The 27,829-nt window shown below is 41.9% G+C and overlaps 1 protein-coding gene across 1 annotated transcript in view; it reads right to left on the bottom strand.

Annotated features, from left to right (window-relative positions):
- Positions 1-27,829, bottom strand: part of LOC139412397 (protein kinase C-binding protein NELL1-like) — a 373,856-nt gene that overhangs the window by 253,731 nt on the left and 92,296 nt on the right. Inside the window, exon 5 of the mRNA XM_071159206.1 lies at positions 7,167-7,263. Within this exon, the coding sequence (XP_071015307.1) occupies positions 7,167-7,263 (97 nt within the window). The remainder of the gene's footprint in view (positions 1-7,166; positions 7,264-27,829) is intronic.

The raw sequence follows: 27,829 nt of genomic DNA, 5'->3' as shown, positions 1-27,829 counted from the left end.
GTTTCTAAAATGTATCAACAATAAGTGTCTCTTTCTCTCTTTCTCTCTCTCTCTTTCTCCTTGTCCTTGTCGTAAAAAGGCACCATATTGTCAGTCCACGAGGGACCTTTTCCTAATTTATTAAGTGTGTATGTTTATTCTGTGTCATTTACTTGGCTAGTGAATAAATAACTAAACCAATGTGTGTAGTACTGAATCTTAAGTAAGGCTGGGGTTTTAGCAGATGCAAAGAGATTTATGACTTTTCAGAATGATGATATGATTAGGACGTTGTCTATTTTATGGATGTGATAGGTAAAGACTTTTACAGTTTAATTCAGGTGATGGTCACTCTTTAAACAACTGCTGTCATGGTGCCCCAAATTCCAAATGAGTTAATTGTTACATGATTAATTGAATCAAGTAACAATTAAACATAGTTAGCTGATTCGATATATAACAGTCATCAGATTAAGGAAAGTAAAGTCACAACAGCAAAAACACGCATTCCCTCCAAATTAGAGCAGTCCAGAATGATTTTCTGGATGGTGTCTGGGATGAACAGTTCAAAAGAAGACTTTATGTCTTGCACATGAGCAACCGCCATTCCAGTCGGCCCTGGTTGCATCCTTATCACATTGGCAGCCATGCGGGGTGGCTCATTCCTTGGGCAAGAAGACCATTCAATTTCACAATTGTCTGACATCCATATTTCTCCTCCTGTAGGCTGCTGATGAGCTTGTTGCTGAAGGGTTGGTCATGGGGCTGGCTGCTGACAACTGGTCCTGGGGCTGGCTGAGGGTCAATCTTATACTCTTCTTCCATTCTTCCAACTCAATGTCAGACTCTGAATTGACAGAGAAATTATCCTCATATTCAGAAAATTCTTCATCTTCCAAAGATGAAGATCCTCTTTCCACATGAGCGTCTCTCTCTGCAAAAATGATTTCTAATTTGAGCAGAGATTATTTTTGCCATACTGATTGATTGTGGTTAGGAACCACAAATGCAAAGCTATTTATTTGTTGTGTCACTCTCCCAATTTGCAACTGGCTGGGGTAGTGTTTGGGCAAATGCAGAATGTTTTACAATGTATCGAAATCATGTATTGCAATAAATTTGTTCAGTTTCCGGCAAGACATTGTGTAGTTTCACAATCTACAAAGGGTAAAAGTGTGAGAAAAGCAAGAGACAGGCAGGGAGACAGACATATTCATATATTGGTGCTATGTTGAAGAAAGAGTGAAGGCACACAGCAAAACCTTTTTGTTTAATATTTACTTGTTTTCATCTACGCACACACTTTCCCACACTTGTATTACCCTCGGGTCCAGTGGACCCAAACACCACATACAGTGGGGGAAAAAAAGTATTTAGTCAGCCACCAATTGTGCAAGTTCTCCCACTTAAAAAGATGAGAGAGGCCTGTAATTTTCATCATAGGTACACTTCAACTATGCCAGACAAATGAGAAGAAATAAAATCCATAAAATCACATTGTAGGATTTTTTATGAATTTATTTGCAAATTATGGTGGAAAGTAAGTATTTGGTCAATAACAAAAGTTTATCTCAATACTTTGTTATATACCCTTTGTTGGCAATGACAGAGGTCAAACATTTTCTGTAAGTCTTCACAAGGTTTTCACACACTTTTGCTGGTATTTTGGCCCATTCCTCCATGCAGATCTCCTCTAGAGCAGTGATGTTTTGGGGCTGTTGCTGGGCAACACGGACTTTCAACTCCCTCTAAAGATTTTCTATGGAGTTGAGAACTGGAGACTGGCTAGGCCACTCCAGGACCTTGAAATTCTTCTTACGAAGCCACTCCTTCGTTGCCCGGGCGGTGTGTTTGGTATCATTGTCATGCTGAAAGACCCAGCCACGTTTCATCTTCAATACCCTTGCTGATGGAAGGAGGTTTTCACTCAAAATCTCACAATACATGGCCCCATTCATTCTTTCCTTTACACGGATCAGTCGTCCTGGTCCCTTTGCAGAAAAACAGCCCCAAAGCATGATGTTTCCACCCCCATGCTTCACAGTAGGTATGGTGTTCTTTGGATGCAACTCAGCATTCTTTGTCCTCCAAACACGACGAGTTGAGTTTTTACCAAAAAGTTATATTTTGGTTTCATCTGACCATATGACATTCTCCCAATCTTCTTCTGGATCATCCAAATGCTCTCTAGCAAACTTCAGACGGGCCTGGACATGTACTGGCTTAAGCATGGGGACACGTCTGGCACTGCAGGATTTGAGTCCCTGGCGGTGTAGTGTGTTACTGATGGTAGGCTTTGTTACTTTGGTCCCAGCTCTCTGCAGGTCATTCACTAGGTCCCCCCGTGTGGTTCTGGGATTTTTGCTCACCGTTCTTGTGATCATTTTGACCCCACGGGGTGAGATCTTGCGTGGAGCCCCAGATCGAGGGAGATTATCAGTGGTCTTGTATGTCTTCCATTTCCTAATAATTGCTCCCACAGTTGAATTCTTCAAACCAAGCTGCTTACCTATTGCAGATTCAGTCTTCCCAGTCTGGTGCAGGTCTACAATTTTGTTTCTGGTGTCCTTTGACAGCTCTTTGGTCTTGGCCATAGTGGAGTTTGGAGTGTGACTGTTTGAAGTTGTGGACAGGTGTCTTTTATACTGATAACAAGTTCAAACAGGTGCCATTAATACAGGTATCGAGTGGAGGACAGAGGAGCCTCTTAAAGAAGAAGTTACAGGTCTGTGAGAGCCAGAAATCTTGCTTGTTGGTAGGTGACCAAATACTTATTTTCCACCATAATTTTCAAATACATTCATAAAAAAATCCTACAATGTGATTTTCTAGATTTTTTTTCTCATTTTATCTGTCATAGTTGAAGTGTACCTATGATGAAAATGACAGGCCTCTCTCATCTTTTTAAGTGGGAGAACTTGGTGAGAATTGGTGGCTGACTAAATACTTTTTTGCCCCACTGTATGTTTTATAAATGTGTAGGGGGGTGCACAGTGTGCACTCAATGAAAATGTGTTATTTTACATGTTCTTCACAGAAAAAGAGCCATGGCCAATGAGTTTCAGGTTGAGTAAACATTGAAAATGGTCTTTGATCTGTTTCACCTGTCTTTTTGCTTGTCTCCACCCCCCTCCAGGTGTCGCCCATCTTCCCCATTATCCCCAATGTATTTATACCTGTGTTCTCAGTTTGTCTGATACCAGTTAATTTTGTTTCGTCAAGCTTACCAGCGTTTTTCCCAGGCACTTGACTTTCGCTTGTTCCTGTTTTCTAGTTTGGTAGGCTTGTTGAAATAAAATGAACTGGAAACAGACAAACAGAGAACACAGGTATAAATATAATGGGGAAGATTGGTGACAGCTGGAGGGCGGGGGAGAAAAGCACAAGGACAGTTGAAACAGATCAGGGTGTGACATCTATCTTATGTAACCATAACAAACGTAACATATCATACTAATATGAGTGTCTCAGATTTATGTTTACTATGTCTAGTCTATGAGACCAGTCTGGATGGTCAGACTAACCCAAATCATCATGCCATTGAAAACAAGGGGAAAATACCCAGCATATTGGAACAATTAAAGTCTATTCATAGTGACAGAGAAGAGGACAGTCTATTTTCATATTGAGTCTAGAAGGCATTTTGTCAAACCCATAAAGACCCATTTTAATTCTGTATCTTTTTGTGTCTCACTGTATTTGTGATATTCATTTACAATGCATTCATTAAGCCTGAATGAGAGCAACACCTGTGCCACTTTAGAGAAAGAATCCTGTGAGAGGAGAGATGAACAACAGAGTAGATCACAAAGGCACGCACGCACATGCACACGCACACACACACACACACACACACGCACACACACACTCACACACACACACACACACTCTCTACCGGCCATGCTCAACTCTGGCTTTGTTTCAGGCACATACACACAAATACACATGCCACAGTGCATAATCAGCCGACATCAGTGAAGAGTATGTCATGGAAGTGAAAGTGTTTGGCCAGTGATGTGGCTGCTTGTCTCTTGGGAGTTTATGGGAGTCCTGACCATACATTGCCTCTATTGATCAGCAAGTAATACTGCCTGTAGCGAGGGAGGGAGGGGAAAGGGGAGGTATGTGTGTGTGTGTGTCTGTGTGCATGCGTGCGTGCGTGTTTCTGTGTGCGTGTGTGTTCGTGCAAATATGAGTGCCCAAATTGTGGAAATTCCACTCTTGACCACTGGGGGTATAAGGGAATGAGGCCATCTCTCTTCCTTGTTTCGGCAAATCTGTCTGTAATGCTGGTCTGACCAATCATACATGCTCCAAGACTGTTTCGATCACGCGGACTATTATTTGTTTCGGGGAGCGTCTGGTAATAACATGAATGAATACACCAACTCAGTCACTGGTTATATAAAAGAAATGCATAGATGATCTGATACCGATGGTGTCTTCCAAAACTTACCCGAATCAACAACCATGGATTAATGGCAGCCTTGTCAGGAAAGTGAAGGAGAGAGTTGCTGCTTATAAACAAGGCAAGGTGACCGGGGACAATTATATGATTAAACAGTACAAATACAACCGACGCAGATCGATCAAGATGGTGACACACAAGCATAGGGACAAAGTGGGTGAGCAATTCAGCGGATCGGAAACGAGGTGTACGTGGCAGGGGCTTCTAACAATCATGGATTACATAAAGAATACCAGTCACATCACGGACACCAACCTGACGAGTTAAACACCTTTTTCTCACGCTTCGAGCATAACCTTTCTGAGCTGTCGAGGAGAGCCCCTGAGGACAACGAGGGCAACCTGCTTACGGTCTCCACGGAGGATGTATGCAAGTCATTCAAGCATGTTAACCATCGCAAGGCTGCCGGCCCAGACGTCATCCCTAGCCGCACCCTCAGAGCATGTGCAGACCAGCTCACTGTTGTACTACACACTGCACTCACTCACCTGAACAAAAGGAATGCACATGTGTGGATGCTGTTCATTGACTACAGTTCGGTCTTCAATACTACAGTTCCCTCTAAGCTCACCACAAAGCTCATGGCCCTGGGACTGATTCCTTGACATCCATCCAGAGAGAAAGGAGGGAATGGCAGAGGAAAAAAACTACATGAGGGGGCAGAAGAACAACTGAAGAAGCGTCACAGCTCCCCAGGCTACCTGAGGCTACAGACCCCTCAGACACAACAATAACACCAATAATAACAGCCTCACTTCCTCTCCCAGATACAGATTTGGAATGTTTTTCTAAGTATTTAATGCAGGGACAGACTGGGACCAGACATCGGTCTGGGCACTTCTTAACACAACGTCCATTTCTTTATTTCTAAAGGCCCCCATTATTAGTCAAATAATGATAATTCTGTGCTCAAACCACAATGGGCTAAAGATCAACTCATCTGGCATTTGCCCGAACTGCCCTATGGCCATGGTTTAGATACAGTAGCTTATCTTATAGAGAACTACTGCATGCTACTCCAAGGGAACATTATTGTAACACTCTCTACACTGTAAATGCTGACAAGTGTCCTAACCTAAATATATTTTGTACACTGTACAAAATATAGACATCGTTGTTGGTACTTTTTTTTACCCCCTTTTCGTCATATCCAATTGGTAGTTAAAGTCTTGTCCCGTCGCTGCAACTCCCGTACGGACTCGGGAGAGGTGAAGGTCGAGAGCCATGCATCCTCTGAAACACAACCTCGCCAAGCTGCACTACTTCATGACACAATGCACACTTAGCCCGGAAACCAGCAGCGCCAATTTGTGGGAGGAAACACTGTACAGCATGCATGCGCCCAGCCCACCACAGGAGTCGGTCGCTACAGCGCGATGGGACAAGGACATCCCGTCCGGCCAAACCCTCCCCTAAACTGGACAACGCTGGGCCAATTGGCCTGTTATTTTCTTTTTTAATGTAAAGCCAACTTATTTCATTTTAGAAAAACTGTGTGTAATGGATTACGAATGCATAATATGGCCTTAATGCTTTAAAAAAAAAAGCAATAGCATGAGATGTGAATAAGTGGTTGTAATAAATATATAGGTATGAATTTCCAGCACATTTCCTGCACCAAATCAATCTCTGAACACAGCAAAACAAATCTCCTCCTCCCTCATCCACAGTCACACCTTGAACGTTTCTAGGTTTCTAGGCCATCTGTCTCTGCTCTTTTTTTCCTATCAACTCTTAAACTTAAACGCTGCTGCACCTTAGACTGGAGCTAGACAGCTACTGCTTCAAACTTGGTTTCAGGCAGACTGCGAGAGAGAATTCTTTAAATACTGACTTTTTCATCCTCAGAGAAAGAGAAGGGTGGTTCTTTATGCTTTGATTGGGCCCAGTAATCATCATATGGGTAGAGAGAGCATACTACAAGGAATTGGGTACTACAGATGCTGTGGAGAATAGAAGATGACACTGGCTGTGTCCAAAATGGACGCAGGCACTGACAGACTGTGGGTGGCCTGGGAGGCATGGGATCTATTCAGGCTCTACGCTGTATTGTTAATCGATACATGAGATGAAATAAAAATAGAAATGAGGCCACCCCGCTCAGCGGGCGTGTGTAAGATGGCGGAATATTGGTCAGTTGATCTCTCTCCACCTCTCTACCCCTACCTATTTTTCTCTCTCTGTCACTACACCCCTTTCCTCTTTCTCCCTACCCCTCTCTCAATAATAAGGCTATGTTGACGTTGCATTATATAGAGTATTACCATAGCATAGTGTTGTTATTGATGGTGATAAATAGAGCCCCACAGTTGAGGTATTATAATACCCATAAAACCTAGAGGTCAAAGAGGGATATGGTTCCAATCATTTTTCCACCATAAATTTTTTCCCCATATGGGATTTTAGAAACACTTAAAATAAGGGCTATGTTTCGTGTAGGCTTACCCTGGCGTGAAGTTTTAATAACCATGTAAATCTCTCACGGACAAAGTGATTTCTATCAATATATTCGGCTCTATTTACTCTCAGATGCTAAATGTAAATGCGCTACTTATTCAGGGTAAGGTTAGAAAAATCTTATTTTCGGAGAGAAAGCATGTTACTGCCGTCCATAGAATGACAAGATAGTGAAGACTGTTACCTTTGAGAAGACATGCATGGTTGAGGTTAGATGGTTACAGTGATCGTGTATATAGTGGTAAAAGTATGTTTGTTTTACCTTGAAGAGGCCGTGCTTGTGGCTATGCTGACCCAGCCACACTCCACTGCCCAGGGTCAGATCCATCTGAGGTGGGTCTATCACTCGCTCATAAATCCTGCCAACAACAAACAATCAACAGAGAGACAGTCAGATTCTGAAATCTCTCTCTCTCTCACTCACTCACTCACTCACACACACACACACACACACTACATTGAAAATCTGGGCGGTCGACATTGTTCCGGAAAAGCAACATAATCACAGCTCCTGCAGTGTTAAATGTTTCTTGAGGCTCCAGGCTAGCTAGGCTAGCTAAGCCAGCCGGGCCTCCGTGTCTCTCCTCTATTTCGTCAACAACACACTCAGTGGTGAGAATGGTTTACGCCCCTTTTACTACCTCGTAACATCTATAGAGTAAGACGATGGGCCCATCCTCATTAGTGGGCTCTTACACATCTCATGCACCAGGCTCCAGGCCACACTAATCCACTGAGGATGAGGTCATTAAGGCATGAGCTCTGATCAACCCGTCGATTGAACGGTGTTCCATGTTCTGACGGAACAGGGATTTGAGCCGTGAGCATTGGAGACAGGAGCTGTCCAAAAATGCAATATTTGAAACACAATTTCAAAATAATATGGTGATGCTTAAAGGCCGAGTTCAGTATTTTATAACTTGATGTTAGATCGTTCCTCCATAGACTGAGGGGACTCCAGGGTGAGGAACTACCTAACATTACATTTTTAAAATACGGGACCACTACAGGCTGGCATCCCCAGCACCATAGTACCAGCATCATAGGTGCACGATGGGACATACCAATCATCTGTGTGTGTGTGTGTGTGTGTGTGTGTGTGTGTGTGTGTGTGTGTGCATGCGTTCGTACTCCGGGAAAATATATTGAAGACATAAGAAAATAGACTGCCCTTGCAAGATATGACATGCTACAAGATTGTCATAAAGTGTATGTGTCATCCATTTAATGTCATCAACAGCACAAAATACGCATATAGGCTCTGACTAAGTTCATCTGCAACCTCTATCTCTCACTCACACACACACACACACACGCACACACACACACACGGCAATGCATCTTGGGCGTGCGTCTTGCTGGTTCCTGCTCGACTGCTTTTTTTATGGCTATTTTTGCGTTAATTATGACTTTGTTTGTTCAGAATGTTTGTGCAATAATTACACCGGTGATGAAGAAGAGGAAGGAAAGGGAAACTCCAAGATAGGCTGAAAAGGCAGGCTGGCTACATGGCCTCCTCTCCCTAGTATCCTGATGGCCAATGTCCAATCACTGGAAAATGCATTTTGTGAAATGAGAGCAAGACTTTAATCGCAGAGGTACAGTACCAGTCAAAAGTTTGAACACAGTGACACATTCAAGGTTTTTTCTTAATTTTTACTATTTTCTACATTGTAGAATAATAGTGAGAACATCAAAATTATGAAATAACACATATGGAATCATCTAGTAACCAGCATTCTAAATTCTTCAAAGTAGCAACACATTGCCTTGATGACAGCTTTGCACACTCTTGGCATTCCCTTTATACCAGCTTCATCTGGAATGCTTTTCCAACAGTGTTGAAGGAGTTCCCACATATGCTGAGCACTCTGCGGTTCAACTGGGTTGAGGTCGGGTGATTGTGGAGGCCAGTTCATCAGATGCAGCACCATCACTCTCCTTCTTGGTAAAATAGCCCTTACACAGCCTGGAGGTATGTTGGGTCATTGGCCTGTTGAAAAACAAATGATAGTCCCACTAAGCTCAAACCAGAAGGGATGGCGTATCGCTGCAGAATTCTGTGGTAGCCATGCTGCCTTGAATTCTAAATAAATCACAGACAGTGTCACCAGGAAAGCATCCACACACCATCACACCTCCTTCTCCAAGCTTCACGGTGAGAACCACACATGCGGAGATAATCTGTTAACTTACTCTATGTCTCACAAAAACACAGAGGTTAAAACCAAAAATCTCAAATTAGGACTCATCAGACCAAAGGACAGATTTCCACTGTCTATTGCTCGTCTATTGCGTGTGTTTCTTGGCACAAGCAAGTCTCTTCTTATTATTGGTGCTCTTTAGTAGTGGTTTCTTTGCAGCAATTCGACCATGAAGGCCTGATTCACGCAGTCTCCTCTGAACAGTTGATGTTGAGATGTCTCTGTTACTTTAACTCTGTTAAGCATTTATTTGGGCTGCAATCTGAGTTGCAGTTAACTCTAATGAACATATATTTTGCAGCAGAGGTAACTCTGGGACTTCCTTTCCTGTGGCGGTCCTCATGATTGCCAGTTTCATCATAGTGCTTGATGGTTTATTCGACTGGACTTGAAGAAACTTACATTTCTTGAAATGTTTCGTGTTGACTGACCTTCATGTCTTAAAGTAATGATGGACTGTCGTTTATCTTTGCTTATTTGAGCTGTTCTTGTCATAATATGGACTTGGTCTTTTACCAAATAGAGCAATCTTCTGTATACCACCTCCACCTTGTCACAACACAACTGATTGGCTCAAACGCATTAAGAAGTGTCACCCCCTGATCTGTTTCACCTGTCTTTGTGATTGTCTCCACCCTCCTCCAGGTGTCACCCATTTCCCCCTGTGTATTTATACCGGTGTTCTCTGTTGCCAGTTCATCTTGTTTGTCAAGTCAACCAACATTTCTGTGTCTCAGCTCCTGCTTTTCCCAATATCTCTTTTTCCTCACCCTCCTGGTTTTGACCCTTGCCTGTCCTGACCCTGAGCCCGCCTACCTAACAACTCTGCCTGACCCTGAACACTGTCTGCCGTCCTGTACCACCAACACAGAGAATAGTGAGGCGCTGGACAGATGAGGCAGGCGTGGCTGGACGAGGGCATGGATATACAACTGGCAAATTTTTCTATGCATAGTCAAGATCAGACGTTAGTCTCGGGTAAGGTGAGAGAGGGAGGGGTGTGTCTCTTTGTTAACAGTTGAGGCGCGATCTCAAATGTTAAGGAAGTCTCAAGATCTTGTTCACCATAGAATACCAGCTTGATAAGCTGCACCCATACTATTTACCATATTTTTCGTAGCTGTCTACTTACCACCACAAACCAATTCTGGCACTAAGACCACACTCAACGAGCTGTACAGGGCCATAAGCAAACAAGAAAATGCAAATTCAGAGGCAGTATTTCTTGTAGCAAGTGAATTTTATGCAGGAAAACTGAAATCCGTTTTAAACAAATTTTTACCAGCATGTCACCTGTGCAACTAGAGGCAACAAAACTCTAGATCACCTTCACTTCGTAAGCAGAAACGTATAAAAGGCCCTCTCCCTTTGGCAAATCCAACCATAAGTCTATCGTCCTGATTCCTGCTTAATAGCAAAAACTCAAACAGTAAGCACCAGTCACCAGTTAAAAAGAAAGAGCAGTGCTTTATTATAGACAGACTTCTCCCGATCTTAACTACTGTTGTATCAACATGCTTTGACCATGACAGTTTACAATCCAGGGTTACTCCAAGCAGTTTACATGCTGACCACACCGCTCATGTCGCGTTCGTGAGCATTGCAAAATAAATGTACACATACCTTTTATTCAATCATTGCATCCACACTGCTCGCACGCGTCAACAAGTGTCTGTATAGCCAGGCGCTAAAATAGAACTTGTTTCTATTTGTGACGCTTAATCAAATCAAATCGTATTAGTCACATGTGCCGAATTCAACAGGTGTTGACCTTACAGTGAAATGCTTACTTACGAGCCCCTAACCAACAATGCAGTTTAAAAAAAAATATTGATAAGAATAAGAGATAAAAGTAACAAGCAATTAAGAATTGTTGACTTGCATAAAGCTGGAAAGGGTTACAAAAGTATCTCTAAAAGCCTTGATGTTCATCAGTCCAAGGTAAGACAAATTGTCTATAAATGGATAAAGTTTAGCATGCTGCTACTCTCCCTAGGAGTGGTCGTCCTGCAAAGATGACTGCAAGAGCACAGCGCAGAATGCTCAATGAGGTTAAGAATCCTATAGTGTCAGCTAAAGACCTACAGAAATCTCTGGAACGTGCTCAGATCTCTGTTGAAACAAGAATGGTGTCATGGGAGGACACCACGGAAGAAGCCACTGCTGTCCAAAAAAAACATTGCTGCACGTCTGAAGTTTGTAAAAGTGCACCTGGATGTTCCACAGTGCTATTGGCAAAATTTTCTGTGGACAGATGAAACTACACACAACACTGTGTGTAGAAAAAAAAGGCACAGCACACCAACATCAAAACCTAATCCCTGTAACTAGATCAACTGGCTGCACAACAGTGAGTGACTCACAAGGCCCTAGTCTCTCGTCATTGTGTGCTTGTAAACAAACACCACGTGACTCGGGACTACCAGTACGCTTCATAAGGAACAATTATGAACAGGTGAAATGATGCTCAAGTTGACTGCAGGTATTTAGTTAAAAAGTTGCCACAAATACATATTCACATTTCTTTAAAAAACTTAAAAGTAATATTCAGGTATTTGGTATTTTATAAGGATCGCCATTAGCTGTTGCGAAAGCGGCAGCTACTCAGCAGCTAACATGAAACATGACATAATACAGAACATTAATAGACAAGAACAGCTCGACAGAACTACATAAATTAAAAACAGAGCACATAGCCTACATATTAATACTTTCATGTTTTGACACTGTTGACGGTATTGAAAAACCATCCCCTGACTATTTCCAAATACCCTGGTAAACAGTATATATGGTAGACCGCCAAAGCCTACCCGTAAGTAAACATTCCACTGTTGATTTGGCCCACATCAAGGCCAGCATGCCAGGCACACTCGACCCACTCCAATTTGCCTACCGATCCAACAGATCCACAGAACATGCCATTTCCATCGCTATTCACGGAGACAAGGAACATCTACATTGCCTTCAGAAAGTATTCATACCCCTCGAACCACACCCACAATATTTTACTGCGAAACACTGCAGCAGAACAAACTCTGCTACTCTTTTGTCTGCATGAGGCTACAATACATTGAGTTTCCCAGGGAAGCCATGAAGCGCTGGAGAAGCTGTGAAGCCAGCTGTAGCCTATTGTGTGATTGTGTTTGAGACTGTTATTAAATAATGTGAAACAATGTTGTGTATGTTAACTGTTGTGTTATTGTCTTCATAAGTTTGTTATTAAATGTGTATATTTACGGAGTTTCATTAAATCATGTTTAGATAGAAATATGTTATAAACATTTGATCATATGGGCAGAATATTGTATATTCAGTTATGGCCTGAAATAAATGTTGTTCAAATGGTCAGAATTGTGTAGCCTAGGCCGATTTTAAATTTGTTCATCAGGGATGAAGGCTGAAAACAGCCTATATTTTTTTGTTGTATCTAGTTTTACACCATCCATTAACACCAACCACTGTAAAACGTGTATTTTTTAACAAAAAAGCTTAGCAAAATACAAGAAAATATGGAGCAAAAATAAGTAGGCCTAAAACATTAATTTCAAATAAACATGTTTACACCATTAATTAACACCAACCATTCACTATAAAACCTTAGCATTTTCTTTAAAAAAAGGCCAAAAATGACAAGGCAGCTGCATAAAAACAATGGTCAAGAACACATGTCCACGTGCTCTGGTCTCATAAGGATTTTGGAGTCATTGAAAGGGTTGAAATGGATAAGTGTCACAAAGAAGTGGCCAAGTAAGCTACGTGCTCATTTTTCTCAGATGGATTTTGGAGTGTTCATAACTGCAACTTGAAGGTGTAGGCAACTCTCTTCAGGTAAGACTCCAGCCGTTCAGTTGTGGTGTACTTCTGAACCAGGGTGACGAGAACTCTGTCTGGCCTGGGTCCACTGTCATGCTGGAGGAACATCTCTTCTTCGTAGCCCTTATAGCTGTCAGGGATGATGAGTTCAGAGAGGGATTTAGGTACAGGGGGTGCCGCTTTGTTCTTTTGCTGGTGCCTCTGCATCAACTTCTTCATATTCATACATGCCTCCCCAATTACATGCAGGCAAGCCATGTGTACCATGGTCCACAACTTGGTCAGTTTCTTCCTGGGCTCCAGGCTTCTCTTCTTCTGGCCATTCTTCAGCGTTCGGATCCGAATCGGAGCATTGTCCGGGTTATGGTTGTTTTCTCCAGATAACTTGAAGATAACCCTCACTGACGGTGTTATGTAACCTCGGCAATCAAACGCAGCAATCATTTTCGGTGCACTTCGGGAAGGACTTATTTTACGGTCTGTAGTTCCTGTCTGTATGTGTAGTCTTCATGCGCAAGGATATTTTTTCCACGCACAGAGAAGATACATTCAGCTTCCATTGCTTGCTCTACTCCTCTGAGAATAATGAATGTTGAGGGTAGCAGATATTTTTTATCAGAATATTAGGATTATTAGCGTATGAACGACTTGTATTTCGATTGATGGACTATCGAAGCAACCCATTCAACCCATTTATTCAGATCCGGCATTTCAAAGAGGATAGTTTCAAAGGTAATTAATTTGGCCTAGATACATAATAAAATACAAAATTGACATTGAATTTGAACCCTGTTTTGACTATCATCAGCTGATTCAAAAAATAAGTCAGTAAAGTGAACAGCTGTTGTGATAGCACACAAAGTATTTATAGAATGTTTTGATGTCTCATATGTTACAAAAAAGGATAGTCTAAAGAGTAAAAATGTAATAAGCCTATAGAACAGGTTCAAAAGAAAATAAGCTTTATTTCCTTGTAATTCATTTTATTCAATGGCTCAACTGAGTGTCCTCGCCAGTTGGGCAGCACTTTTCAACGTTCCAATGTTAGTCTTGTGAATGTCTCATGCATATTTTTTTATTGAAAATGGGAACAATGAGAGCGATGAGAAGTAAACATTATTTGAATGTGAGTTTCCAGACAGGGCAAGGAAGCATTTTACAACAATACAATGTTCCAATGTTATTATCTTGTGAATCTCTCGTGCATATTTTTTTTTATTGAAAATGGGAACAAATGGGAAAGAAGGACAAATACTGATTTAAAAACAGGGTCCTTATTTATATTATAAAGACATGAGGTGAGCATCAAAATCATTTTAAGATGCCCTTGCATTAAAGTTGTACCTTGGATAGATATTTAGTATAATAGGCGATACATTCAACTCAAAATATGGTATTCTGTTCTTTTGAAATACTCAACATTTTCAGTATCGTAATGAGACAAAATGAAATGACATAGGCCAAATGGATTTTGTGATGTCCTTTGTTAAATATACTTTTTTCGACTTAAAATGTAGGGGATAAGGCAGACATTTTATATAAACATTGGATTTCTCTGGTCCAAATTGCATACTCATTTTCATTTTCAGCTGGTAGGCCTACCCATGAGTCTCTCATCACTCGGAAAGTGTCGTCACTGATGTCAATACCAAAGCAGATAATAATTGTGACTTGATTGAATTGGAATGATGTGAATAATTGTAACGTTTTTCTTCCGTCGAAGGAGAGGAGGACCAAAATGCGGCGTAGTTTGTGTTCAACATGTTTAATAAAAGACGATAACGTGAACACTACACAAATACAAAATAACAAACGTGGCAAAACCCGAAACAGTCCTATCCTTTGCAGAGAACACAAAGACAGGAAACAACCACCCACAAAGTAACCACAGAATATGGCCAAAATATTTAAAACAACCACCCACAAAGTACACACAGAATATGTCTAAAATATTTAAAACAACCACCCACAAAGTACCCACAGAATATGGCTCCCTAAATATGGTTCCCAATCAGAGACAACGATAGACAGCTGCCTCTAATTGAGAACCAATCTAGGCAACCATAGACATACAAACTACCTAGAAAGGACACAGCCCCATAAACATACAAAAACCCCTAGACCAGCAAAAACTCCTAAATCCCCCATGTCATATCCTGACCTAACCAAAATAATAAAGAAAACAAAGATAACTAAGGCCAGGGCGTGACAATAATAATAATGACAGTGAGAGCCCAGTATAGCCTAATCCTTTAATCATAAACTATTGTTATTTTGTGTCTTTAAAATCACAGTGGTTTAATTTCTATATGTGAGAATCTTTTTTTAAATAAATGTCAGCCCTTTACCAGATACATTTTGTCCGCATAAAATATTTTTTTCCCCTAACTGATCAAACTTCGGTATGCTATAACCTAGAGATAATATTATTCCCATATGAACACATTTATTTTAGGCCATATAAAGAAAAGCTATGCATGACTTAATGAAGGTGATGAAACAGAAACAACATTGTTTCACATTCTTTAATAAAAAGACTCATAGACAGAAATAGGCTATACAGCTGGCCTTACAGTTTTGCCGCCAAGTAGACCTACATGGAAACTCAACGTATCTCGACAACATTGAGTGTGCGAGGGGGTCTGTGCGTGGTGTAGTACCTTCCACAAAAAAGTTTTGTTAAACAAAAAAGCATACCCCTTGACTTATTCCACATTTTGTTGTGTTACAGCCTGAATTTTTTTAACCCCAAACATCTACACACAATACCCCATAATGACAAAATGAAAACATGTTTTTAAAAATGTTTGCAAATGTATTGAAAATGAAATACAGAAATATCTAATTTACATAACCACTCACACCCGAGTCAATACTTTGTAGAAGCACCTTTGGCGACGATTACAGCTTTGACTCATCTTGGGTATATCTGTATCAGTTTTTCACATCTGGATTCCTTCCTTGCAGATTTTCTCAAGCTCTGTTAAGTTAGATGGGGAGCGGTTGTGAAAGGCAATCTTCAAGTCTTTCTACAGATTTTCAATGGGATTCAAGTCTGGACTTTGTCTGGGCCACTCATGGACTTTCACATTCTTGTTCTGAAGCCATTCCAGCAATACTTTGGCTGTCTATTTGGGGTCATTGTCCTGTGGAAACGTTAATCTTCGCCCCCAGTCTAAGGTAGTTTGCACTCTGAAGTAGTTTCTTATCAATGACTTGCCTGTATTTGGCTCCATTCAATGTTCCCTATATCCTTACCAGTCTCACAGTTCCTGCCACTGAAAAGCATCCCCATAGCATGATGCTGCCACCACCATGCTTCACGGCAAGGATGACGTTAGACGGGTGAAGAGATGTGCCTGATTTTCTCCAGACATCTCTCATCAGACCACAGACACTTTGACCTTAGTCTTTCACTTGCCTATTTGCAAACTCCCATAAAGCTCAGATTGGTAAAGTGCTGTAGAGTCTGTTGTCCTTCTGGCAGGTTCTCCCATCTCAGGCAAGGAACTCTGTAGTTCTGTTAGAGTGGTCATTGGGTTTTTGGCCACCTCCCTTACCAAGGTCCTTCTTGCCCGGTTGCTCAGTTTGGTCAGACGGCCAGCTATAGGCAGAGTCTGGGTAGTTTAATATTTTTCAATTACCCAATGATGAAGACCACTGTGCTCTTGGAAACTTTCAACACTCAATAAATAGTTTTATACCCTTCCCCAGATATATGTCTCATCCCAAATCTATTTCGGACATCTATGGTCAGTTCCTTCGACTTCATTGTATAGTTTCTCCTCTGACATGCGCTGTAAACTGTGGGACCTTATATAGACGTGTGTTTCTTTCTAAATCATGTCGAAACAATTGAATTTGCCAATCAAGTTGTTGTGACCGCTCAAGTATGATCAAATCAAATGTTATTTGTCACGTGCCAAATACAACAGGTGACATTACCATGAAATGCTTACTTACAAGCCCTTAACTAAAAATGCAGTTCAAGAAATAGAGATAAATAAATAAAATAAAAAAGTAACACAATAAAAGAACAATAGAGGCTATATACAAGGGATACCGGTTCCGAGTCAATGGGCGGGGTTACAGGTTAGTCAAGGTAATTTGTACATGTAGGTAGTGATAAATTGACTATACATAGATAATACACAGCGAGTAGCAACATTGTAAAACAAATGGGGGGTCAATGTAAATAGTCCTTGTGGACATTTGATTAATTGTTCAGCAGTCTTATGGCTTGGGGATAAAAGTTGTTAAGGAGCCTTTTGGACTTAGACTTGGTGCACCGGTACCGCTTGCCGTGCTCTAGCAGAGTGAACAGTCTATGACTTGGGTGATTGGAGTCATTGACAATTGTTTGTGCCTTCCTCTGACACTGCCTAGTATATAGGTACTGGATGACAGGAAGCTTGGCCCCAGTAATGTACTGGGCTGTATGCATTACCCTCTGTAGCAACTTACGGTTCAATGCCAAGCAGTTGCCATACCAGGTGATGAAACCGGTCAGGATGTTCTTGATGGTGCAGCTGTAGAACTTTTTGAGGATCTGGGGACCCATGCCGTCACGCACTCTTCACAACGTTATTGGTGTGTTTGGATGATGATGATAGTTTGTTGGTGATGTGGACACCAAGGAACTTGAAACTCTTGACCTGCTCCACTACAGCCCCGTCGATGTGAATGGGGGCCCTCATTTTCCTGTAGTCCACAATCATATTCTTTGTTTTTCTCACGTAGAGGGAGAGGTTGTTGTCCACCGTTGTGTCGTCAGCAAACTTAATGATGGTATTGGAGTCGAGCTTGGCCACACAGTCGTGGGTGAACAGGGAGTACAGGAGGGGACTAAGCACGCACCCCCGTGTTGAGGATCAGCGTGGCAGATGTGTTGTTGCCTACCCTTAACACCTTGGGGTGGCCCGTCAAGAAGTCCAGAATCCAGTTGCAGAGGGAGGTGTTTAGTCCCAGTGTCCTTAGCTTAGTGATGAGCTTTGTGGGCACTATGGTGTAGAACACTGAGCTGTAGTCTATGAACAGCATTCTCCCATAGGTGTTCATTTTGTCCAGGTGGGAAAGGGAAGTGTGGAGTGCGATTGAGATTGCGTCATCTGTGGATCTGTTGGAGCGGTATGCGAACTGAATTGGGTCCAGGGTTTCCGGGATGATGGTGTTGATGTGAGCCATGACCAGCCTTTCAAAGAACTTCATGGCTACCGATGTGAATGCTACGGGGCGGTAGTCATTTAGGCAGGTTACCTTCGCTTCCTTGGGCACAGGGACTATGGTCGTCTGTAGGTATTACAGGGAGGGAGAGGTTGAAAATCTCAGTGAAGACACTTGCCAGTTGTTCCGCGCATGCTATGAGTACACATCCTGGTAATCCGTCCGTTTAAAGGTATTGCACACAGTCGTCCGTAACAGCTGGTGCTCTCATGCATGTTTCATATCAAAGGAAATTGGATGCACCTGACCTCAATTTGGAGTGTCATAGCAAAGGGGTGTGAATACTTATGTAAATTAGATATTTCTGTATTCATTTTCAATACATTTGCTAAATTGTCTAGAAACATTTCACTTGGTCATTTTGGGGTATTGTGTGTAGATGGTGAAACATTACATTTGGAATTCAGGCTGTAACACAACACAGTGGAATAAGTCAAGGGGTATGAATACTTTCTGAAGGCACTGTATGTGAGAATGATGTTCATTGACAACAGTTCAGCATTGAACACTATTGTTCCCTCCAAGCTTGACACAAAGCTCAGAGCACGGGTTCTGGACACCACCCTCTGCAACTGGATCCTGGACTTCCTGATGGGCAGACCACATGCTGTGAGGATTGGCAACAACACCTCCTCCACACTGACTCTTTTTTATTTATATTTAACCTTTATTTAATAGGCAAGTCAGTTAAGAACAAATTCTTATTTACAATGATGGCCTACCAATGGGCAAAAGGCCTCCTGCGGGGCCGGGGGCTGGAATATAAAAAAAAATTGAATAATAAAATATAAATCTAGGACTAAACACACACCATGACGAGAGAGGCAACACAACACTACATAAAGAGAGACCTAAGGCAACAAGATAGCAAGGCAGCAACACATGCCAACACAGCATGGTATCAACACAACATGGTAGAAGCACAAAACATGGGACAAACATTATTGGGCACAGACAACAGCACAAAGATCAAGAAGGTAGAGACAACAATACATCACGCAAAGGAGCCACAACTGTCAGTAACACGGGCCCCCTAGGGGGTCCTCATCCCTCTGCTGTAATTCCTGTTCACCCACGACTGCATGGTTTGCACAACACCAACTCCATCACCAAGTTTGCTGACAACACCACAGGTGTAGGCCTGATAACCAACAACGACGTATCAGTCTATAATCAGTCTATAGGGAGGAGTTAAGTGAACTGGCATTGTGGTGCCAGGACAACAACCTCTCCCTCAACGTCAGAGTTGATTGTTGACATAAGAATGCAGAGGAGGGAACATGCCTGATCCACATTACTGGAACTGCAGTAGAGAGAGTCAGTCATTTTAAGTTCCTCGCCAACCACATCACTGAGTACTTGACATGAACCAACAACACCACCACTCTTGTCAAGAGGGTGCTATAACATCTCTACTTCCTAAGGTGGCTGATGAAATTTGGCATGCCACCCCGGGACCTTTGCAAATACTACTACTGCACCATCAAGAGCGTCCTGACCGGCTGCATCATGGCCTAGTATGGGAATTGCTCTGTTCACTCATTTACAGTTGTGCAGATGGTATCGGAGCATGAGGTCTGATACCAACAGGCTCAGAGACTGTTTCTATCTACAAGCCATCAGACTGCTGAACACTTGAACTGGACTGACCACCTGCTCTGATTCTCCTGCACCTTGGCACACATGCACTCACTCATACACACACCCTCACAGACATGGTTTACATCACATTTTATGTTTGCATTCTTAACTTTTATTATTTTTTATTGTTGTTGCATTGTTGAGAAAGAACCTGACAGTAAGCATTTTGTTGGACGGTGTATACCATGTGTACCCCATACATAGAACTTACAAAACTTGAAACACACACACACACACACACAGAGGGAAAGTGTGAGGCTATTCTGGTCTGGGCATGAACACTGATCCAATAAGGATGAATAACACTGAGCTAATCTAATAGTCAAGAGGAGAGAGTGTGTATATGTCGGAACCCTTCTTTCCCTCCAGGGGAAATCAGAGAGTAGAAATGTAGAGCAGCTCTCCTCAAGCATGACAAACAGTCTCACTCCACAGCTTCCTAATGCACACTATTGATATCTGTACCCTGGCTCTGTGCTGGATTACTGCTCTGTCTTCTGACTGGAGACACAGATGGAGTTAAGCATTATCAAGCCAAACATCCAGAGCCATTCAGAAATATACAAATATGCCATACAAATATGGCTTGTCTATCTGAGCTAGTACTTTGGCTCTCATATGCCTTTGATATGGACATAATCCAAGAGTAAGAATGACCAGATTTACAAACAGTAGAACATTACAATTAGGTTTAGGAACTCGTTCACCTGTAATGCACAGTGAAAACCTCTTAGTTTCCCCAGTCAGACATAACAAGTGTGTGTGTGTGTGTGCGCACGCTCGCGTGCCTGTGTATTGCAGCAGTAGCTCAATGCTGCTGATTGCTGCTTCATGTTTAGGACTCCTACAAGCCCAGTATGTTGGTAATTAGTGGACTAAATAGGGAATAGGTTGTCATTTGGGATGCAACCCTACTGTATATCCCCTGTGACCTATGGTGGAAATTACAAGATTATGTTATAATGCTGTTATTGCATCAAATGGTTGTTTTATGCAACAGAATATCTGTGTGTGTTCTACTGAGGATGGGCCTCTAGAAGATTTACGATGCCTTTGGTTGATACCACATTCCAGAGCATGAGTTAACCTCTTGGAACCCCCCCGGATCCGGGAGAATTGTCATCAACTACGCTAAATAGCATAGCGCAACGGTCAAATAATCTTACTAGAAAATATTCATATTCATGAAATCACAAGTGAAATATAAAGAAACACAGCTTAGCCTTTTGTTAATCACCCTGTCGTCTCAGATTTTGAAATTATGCTTTACAGCGAAAACAATACAAGCGTTTGTGTAAGTTTATCGATATACTAGCAAAACATTATGTACACCTAGCGGCAGGTAACTTGGTCACGAAAATCAGAAAAGCAATCAAATTAATTGTTTACCTTTGATGAGCTTCGGATGTTTTCACTCACGATACTCCCAGTTAGACAACAAATGTTCCTTTTGTTCCATAAAGATATTTTTTATATCCAAATACCTCCGTTAGTTTGATGCGTTATGCCTAGGAATCCACCGGAAATAGCGGTCACGACAACGCAGACAAATATTCCACATTATATCCATAATATCGACAGAAGCATGGCAAACGTTTTTTATAATCAATCCTCAAGGTGTTTTTCAAATATCTATTCAATAATATATCAACCGGGACAGTTGGCTTTTCACTAGGACCGGGAGGAAAAATGGCTACCTCTCTGTTTAGCGCAAAAATCACACTGAGAGCCAACAACTGACCACTTACGCAATGTGCGTTTTACGCTCATTCTTCAAAATAAAGGCCTGAAACTACGTCTAAAGCCTGTAGACACCTTAGGGAAGCCACAGAAAAAGGAATCTGGTTGATATCCCTTTCAATGGGCAACAGGGATGCATAGAAAGACAGGGGTTTCAAATTTAGAGTCACTTCCTGATTGGATTTTTCTCAGGATTTCGCCTGCAATATCAGTCTGTTATACTCACAGACAATATTTTTACAGTTTTGGAAACTTTAGAGTGTTTTCTATCCCAAGCTGTCAATTATATGCATATTCTAGTATCTGGTCCTGAGAAATAGGCAGTTTACTTTGGGAACGTTATTTTTCCAAAAATAAAAATACTGCCCCCTAGCTTCAAGAGGTTAATGTTTCTGTTTTATACAGTATCAGGGAAAGATGACTCCAGGGCCAGACCCTGGTCTCCACAAAATGAGATACTGTCTGCTGTGAAATACATAAGTATCTTTCATACAAATCTTAACCTTGTGAACCATTCCATACATCTGTTGTTGTCATATAGACTGAAGGAGGACGGACTTTGCTATAAAATGCTGTGGCTCAAACCAGCTCGTTGAGTTCTCAGTGATCACCTTCAGGGGTGATTACCGACCAACTCCATTACTGCAGTAATTAAATAATAAAGTTTGATTGTTTTGAAGAAATATAAAAGTTTCCACCACAGACCTGTCCCTCATCCAGTGAAAAATAATTGCTTATTGTCTCTCTATTTGTCATCTCTCTCATTAGAGTATGCTACAAATGTAGATGTAAAATCGCCATGCTCTCTTTCTCTCTCTTTCTCTCACTAAATGCAGATGGATTATGTCCACCACAAGCAGGTGACTTTTTCCTGGAGGCAACTCTGCAGAGTGGTCATTAGCCGGGACAGCCAGGATTGTCGGCTGATTTAAAACCTAGTACCATTTCCATATGCAAATAAATGCAATAATAATAATCAGATGGCAGAACACAGCTATGTAGATACCGCAAGATAAAAACGTAATATTCAATATTGGTAAATCAGACTAAATATTAGCACTACACAATCTGGTGGGTAATAATCTTCAAACTGGATCACAACACAAAACAAATCTTAAGACTGGAGAAATGTATCAACAAATATTACGAAAACAAGCGACGCCCAAACATGATGGAGAGTGACAGGGGAACCTATTTCAAACGAAAATGTGACTCTTCTACAGACACAGACGATTTAATATTTTAACCACCGGGAATGGCCAAGGAGTTAGTGACCAAATTCATACATTTAACCTTGCAAAATTGTATATATTTCTGTTTGGCCAGGCATCTGAAGAGATCCATTAACAATTCAGATCAGGTTTGAGAAATGTAAGTTTGTAATGTCGTCTACCCGGCCAAAAACGGAGTCTGCAAGAGCAGGCCGCAGAAGCCCGCGCCCTCTCCTGATTCACCCCCGCCACCGGACACTGCTAATGCTGGCCCCACGGAAACATTGACTGTGGAGATGCTACAATCCCTGATAGGCACCCTCAAAACCGATATTTTCAGCTAAATTGACTCTCTCTCTACCAATCTCAGGTCAGAGATATCAATTGTCAAAGATGAGCTTAAAAAATTATCGAGAGTATACAGAATAAGCTCGACGCACACGGAGTGGCCTTATCGGATTTGGAACGAGGTGCTACAGACCACAGCACTCGCATTAGCGAGATAGAGGCTAACGTTGGCTCATTGATAACTAAGGTGGCATACTTCGACTATAGATGCGAAGATATGGAAAGTAGAATACGGAGGAACAACATTCCTCTACTGGGAATACCAGAGGGAGTGGAGGGCCCAATACCTACGGAGTTCATGGCCCAGCTGCTTCAGGAGCTGCTCGGTCTGGGGGAGAAGCCACTGCTAGACCGGGCCCACCGCACTCTGCGTAGCCGACCCCGGGATGTAGAACACCTGCGAACATATGTCATCAGGGTGCATTTCTTTCACGTCCGCAATGACATACTGAGGAGATTGGGAGAAGCATCCCCTCTCCTCTATAAGGGTAAAAGGGTCTCGATATTTGCGGACTACACCACAGCCATGGCTAGGAAGCGGGCTAACTTTGGAGCTGTGAAGCGCCAGCTATGCGCCTGCCCGGGAGTGAAGTTCAGCCTCATCTACCCTGCAGTCCTGAGACTGACTTTACCGGACAGCTCTACGCACAGATTTGAGGACCTGGCTTTAGCGGCAGATTTCATCAACAAGAACGTGAAAGTGGCTGTTGTACCTCATGGTGTGGAACAAATGGTTGGTTAGCAGGCTAGTTAGCAGGCGAAGCCAATATTTTTGCTAGCGAATCCAATTTTGCTGGGTTCATCGACATTTGAATGTCATTCTTGAAAATAAAAAAGAATCTAACCCAGGTTGCCGCCGCTAATGCCAGTATCGGGATGTTTTCATGGTTCAGTCGTAGCTTTACCATCTGTATTGCTGTTAAACCTCTCTTAACCGAGGTTAGTTTTCCTCAGACTCTGTTGGGGACCAATCTATATATGTTTGGCTTACTCTAGTTAAATGGTCACAAATCTCAGGTAGCACAGAGTATGAGTTATCATGCTTTGCTCTAAACGTTTTTTTGTATTTAGGGTTTTGCTTGCATCTCAGTTGGGGAGATGCTTCGGCAAGGGAGGGTGTGAGGGAAGTGGTTTTTCCCTCTTCATTTGTATATAGTTTTTATATGTATTTTGTGCCTCGTCGCTTGTCTTTGTTTTTTAAATTTGCGCTTTTAGGTTCAACTAAGATTTTCAGTTTACATTGTACCTTGTCCTTTACACATCCTATCTCTCTTAAGACATGACTAATGCCTTTAATTTTCTCACTTAGAACTGCAGGGGCATAAATAACCCAGTTAAACGTAGTAAGGTGCTACACCACCTTCATCAATTGAAAGCTCACATCATCTTTCTCCAAGAAATTCATCTGAAGTTATCACAACACTCAAGACTTAGGTGCAGTTTGGTGGGTCGGGTGTTCCATTCCTCATTTCAGAGTAAGGAGCAAGAGGGGTGGCTATTTAACTTCACAGATCGGTACCTTTTACATGTTCTAATGTGATTGCAGATCCCCATGGTAGATACATAATTGTCAGTGGTAGGCTGCTCAATACAAAGGCACTTCTTGTTAATATTTATGCTCTTAATTGGGACAATGGTGATTTTTTTCAAATCGGTTCTCTACACTGCTAGATATGTCTTCCCATATGTTGATCTTAGGTGGTGACTTTAACTGTTGGTTAGACACACATTTGGATCAATCCTCCACTAAACTTTATCAACCTCAGCTAGAGTTGTCTGAGCCTGAATTTGCAGTTTCAGATCCTTGGAGAATGTTTAATCCAGCTGGAAAAGCATACTCTTTTTTTCTCATCAGTTCATCACACTTTTACACGCATAGACTACTTCCTTGTAGATGACAAACTCCTCCATTCCATATCTTCATGTTCATATAATCCAATTGTTGTATCTGACCACGCCCCTGTTACTATGAAAGTAGCCTTTCAAAATGTTGACAATCTGCGACCGCCTTGGCGGCTAAATAGTCAACTGCTCAGCAATGAACACTTTGTCAATTTTGTTTTGAGTCAAATCGACTTTTTCATGATTACAAATAGAACCCCGAACATCTCTGTGTTTACTCTCTGGGAAACTTTAAAAGCTTATTTCAGAGGTTAAATTATTTCCTACACCGCACATGAGAACAAACTGAAAAGGGATATGCTATATATGTTAACACGCTGTATTTCCCAATTAGATGACATTCATGCCATTTCACCATCCCCGGATATTTATAAGGAACGTTTAACTCTGCAAGCAGAATTTGACACATTACGTCATGACTTCCGCCGAGGTCGGGTCCTCTCCTTGTTCGGGCGACACTCGGCGGTCGGCGTCGCCGGTCTTCTAGCCATCATCGATCCACTTTTCATTTTCCATGTGTTTTGTCTTGTTTTTCCTCACACCTGGTTTCAATTCCCTCAATCATTTGTTGTGTATTTAATCCTCTGTTCCCCCCATGTCTTTGTGTGGGATTGTTAATTGTAAGTGCTTGTGCACGTGTTGTTTGGTGCGCGACGGGTTTTTGTACCCAATTATTCTTATTATTTTTATGCCGTGGGTTTTGCTAATAAACTGCTCCGGCTATTACCAAGTTCTGTTCCCATGCGTCTGACTTCCCTGCCACCGATTACGCACCTCGTACACATTATTAACAGACCAGGTCACTGAACTGCTTGTCAAGCCTAGGAGCTCTTAATATGAACAAGGAGATAAAGCTAGTAAATTATTAGCTCACAAGTTACGTCAACTATCATCATCATTTCAGATTCCTAAAATTCGTACATCATCTGGGATATCATTAGATTCTAGGGGGATCAATGGTGAGTTCAAGAGATTTTACCAGTCTCTATATACTTCTGAAAGTAAAGTGGACACAATGGAATTGGATGATTTCTTCCACTCATTTGCTGTGCCTTCTGTCAGCTGGGATTTGGTTAAAAAATTAGAGTAGCCGAACACTGTTGAAGAATTGTCTAATGCTGTCAAATCCCTTCAATCCGGGAGAAGCTCAGAGCCTGACGGCTACACGGCAGAGATTTATAAAAAGTTTATCTCCAAAATAGCCCTTATTTTAATTTAAATGTACAATGAAGCATTTGTAAATGGTGCTCTTCCACAGACTCTGACTCAGGCAACCATTTGTCTTATTCTTTAAAAAAACAAAGACCCTCTTGACTGTGCATCCTACCGTCCAATTAGCCTGCTAAATGTTGACTATAAAATTCTAGTTAAACTTCTGGCAATGCATCTGGAAACAGTCCTCCCATCAATTATCTCACCGGATCAAACAGGATTTATTATAAATAGACACTCATTCTTCAATCTTCGACGATTATTTAATATTATATATAATCCTTCTGTCATCAATACCTCTGAAGCCATTATATCCCTGGATGCGGAGAAAGCGTTTGATCGGGTGCAATGGAAATACCTTTTATACACTCTAAATAAATTTGCCTTTGGCTCCAAATTCATGGCTTGGATAAGACTTCTGTACTCATCCCCTCAACCTCTGTCAGGACTTATAAGATGACTCCAAGATGGCGTAGCAGTAGGACGTGTTGTCGTGTTGTGTCCCTTGTATATATTGTTTGTTTTCGTTTTTTTCTTCGCATATCTTTTTGCTGAACCTCAACTTCTTCTAAATACTTTCCTGCAACCCGCCTCACCCAACGTAGCTATTTTTCCTAAAGTATTTATATTTACTTCGGATCTGGAACCCCTCAACTGAAGCTAGCCAACTAACTACCAGCTTCAGCAAAACATTGCTAGCGGTCTTCAGCTAACCGGTCATCAGCTAACCTTTAGCTCGGAAAGCTCTCGCCAGTTCGAACAACGCGACTCTAACCAGAGCATAACGGACCTATTTATTTTTTTATTTTTATTTTTCATCCCCGGATTCCCACCGCAAACGGAACATTTTGAGCTCCTGGGCTACAATATCCGGACCCACGACCGGTCCATCGATGTCACCGCATGAAGAGGAATAAACAGACTCCCCCCATCGCGACGTCCCCAAAGGCTAACTCTCTAGCCCTTGCTATCTCCTTGCTTGCAAATTCGGCCTGCTAACTGCTAGCTTGTTTAGCCTGGTCCGCTAACTGCTACCGTGTTTAGCACCGGCCTACTAACTGTTAGCTTGTTAGCACAGGCCTGCTAACCGTCTGAATCGCCGCGTCCCAAACACTCACTGAACCCATATTTACTTTCTATCCCTTTTCGATTTTTAATTTGTTTATACCTTCCGGTAACCTGCCTCACCCAATGTGATACGGAACCGCTATTATTTTTACATTTTTAGAACACACTCAAGAACCTCCAGAAGCTAACCAGCTAACTGGCTACAAGCTATTTAGTCATTGTTAGTTTTCTAACCTGGATAACACTCGCCAGTCCAGCTTCCCTGCCCCATCCACCGCTGCCCCCTGGACACTGATCACTTTGCTACATAGCTGATGCATGCTGGACTGTCCATTAATCACGGTAATCCATTCTGCTTGTTTATGTTTTATCTGTCGGCCCCAGCCGCACTCAGGCTCTGTGTGTAGTTAATCCGACCCTCTCTGCCTAGTCAATCGCCATTCTACCTGCTGTTGTTGTGCTAGCTGATTAGCTGTTGTTGTCTCACCTACTGTTTTAGCTAGCTCTCCCAATTCAACACCTGTGATTACTGTATGCCTCGCTGTATGTCTCTCTCAAATGTC

This window comes from Oncorhynchus clarkii, chromosome 6 (assembly GCF_045791955.1).
Source record: "Oncorhynchus clarkii lewisi isolate Uvic-CL-2024 chromosome 6, UVic_Ocla_1.0, whole genome shotgun sequence".
Lineage (NCBI taxonomy): Eukaryota > Metazoa > Chordata > Actinopteri > Salmoniformes > Salmonidae > Oncorhynchus > Oncorhynchus clarkii.
Note: the sequence above shows the minus strand (reverse complement) of the source record. Positions and strands in the feature narration are given on the sequence as shown.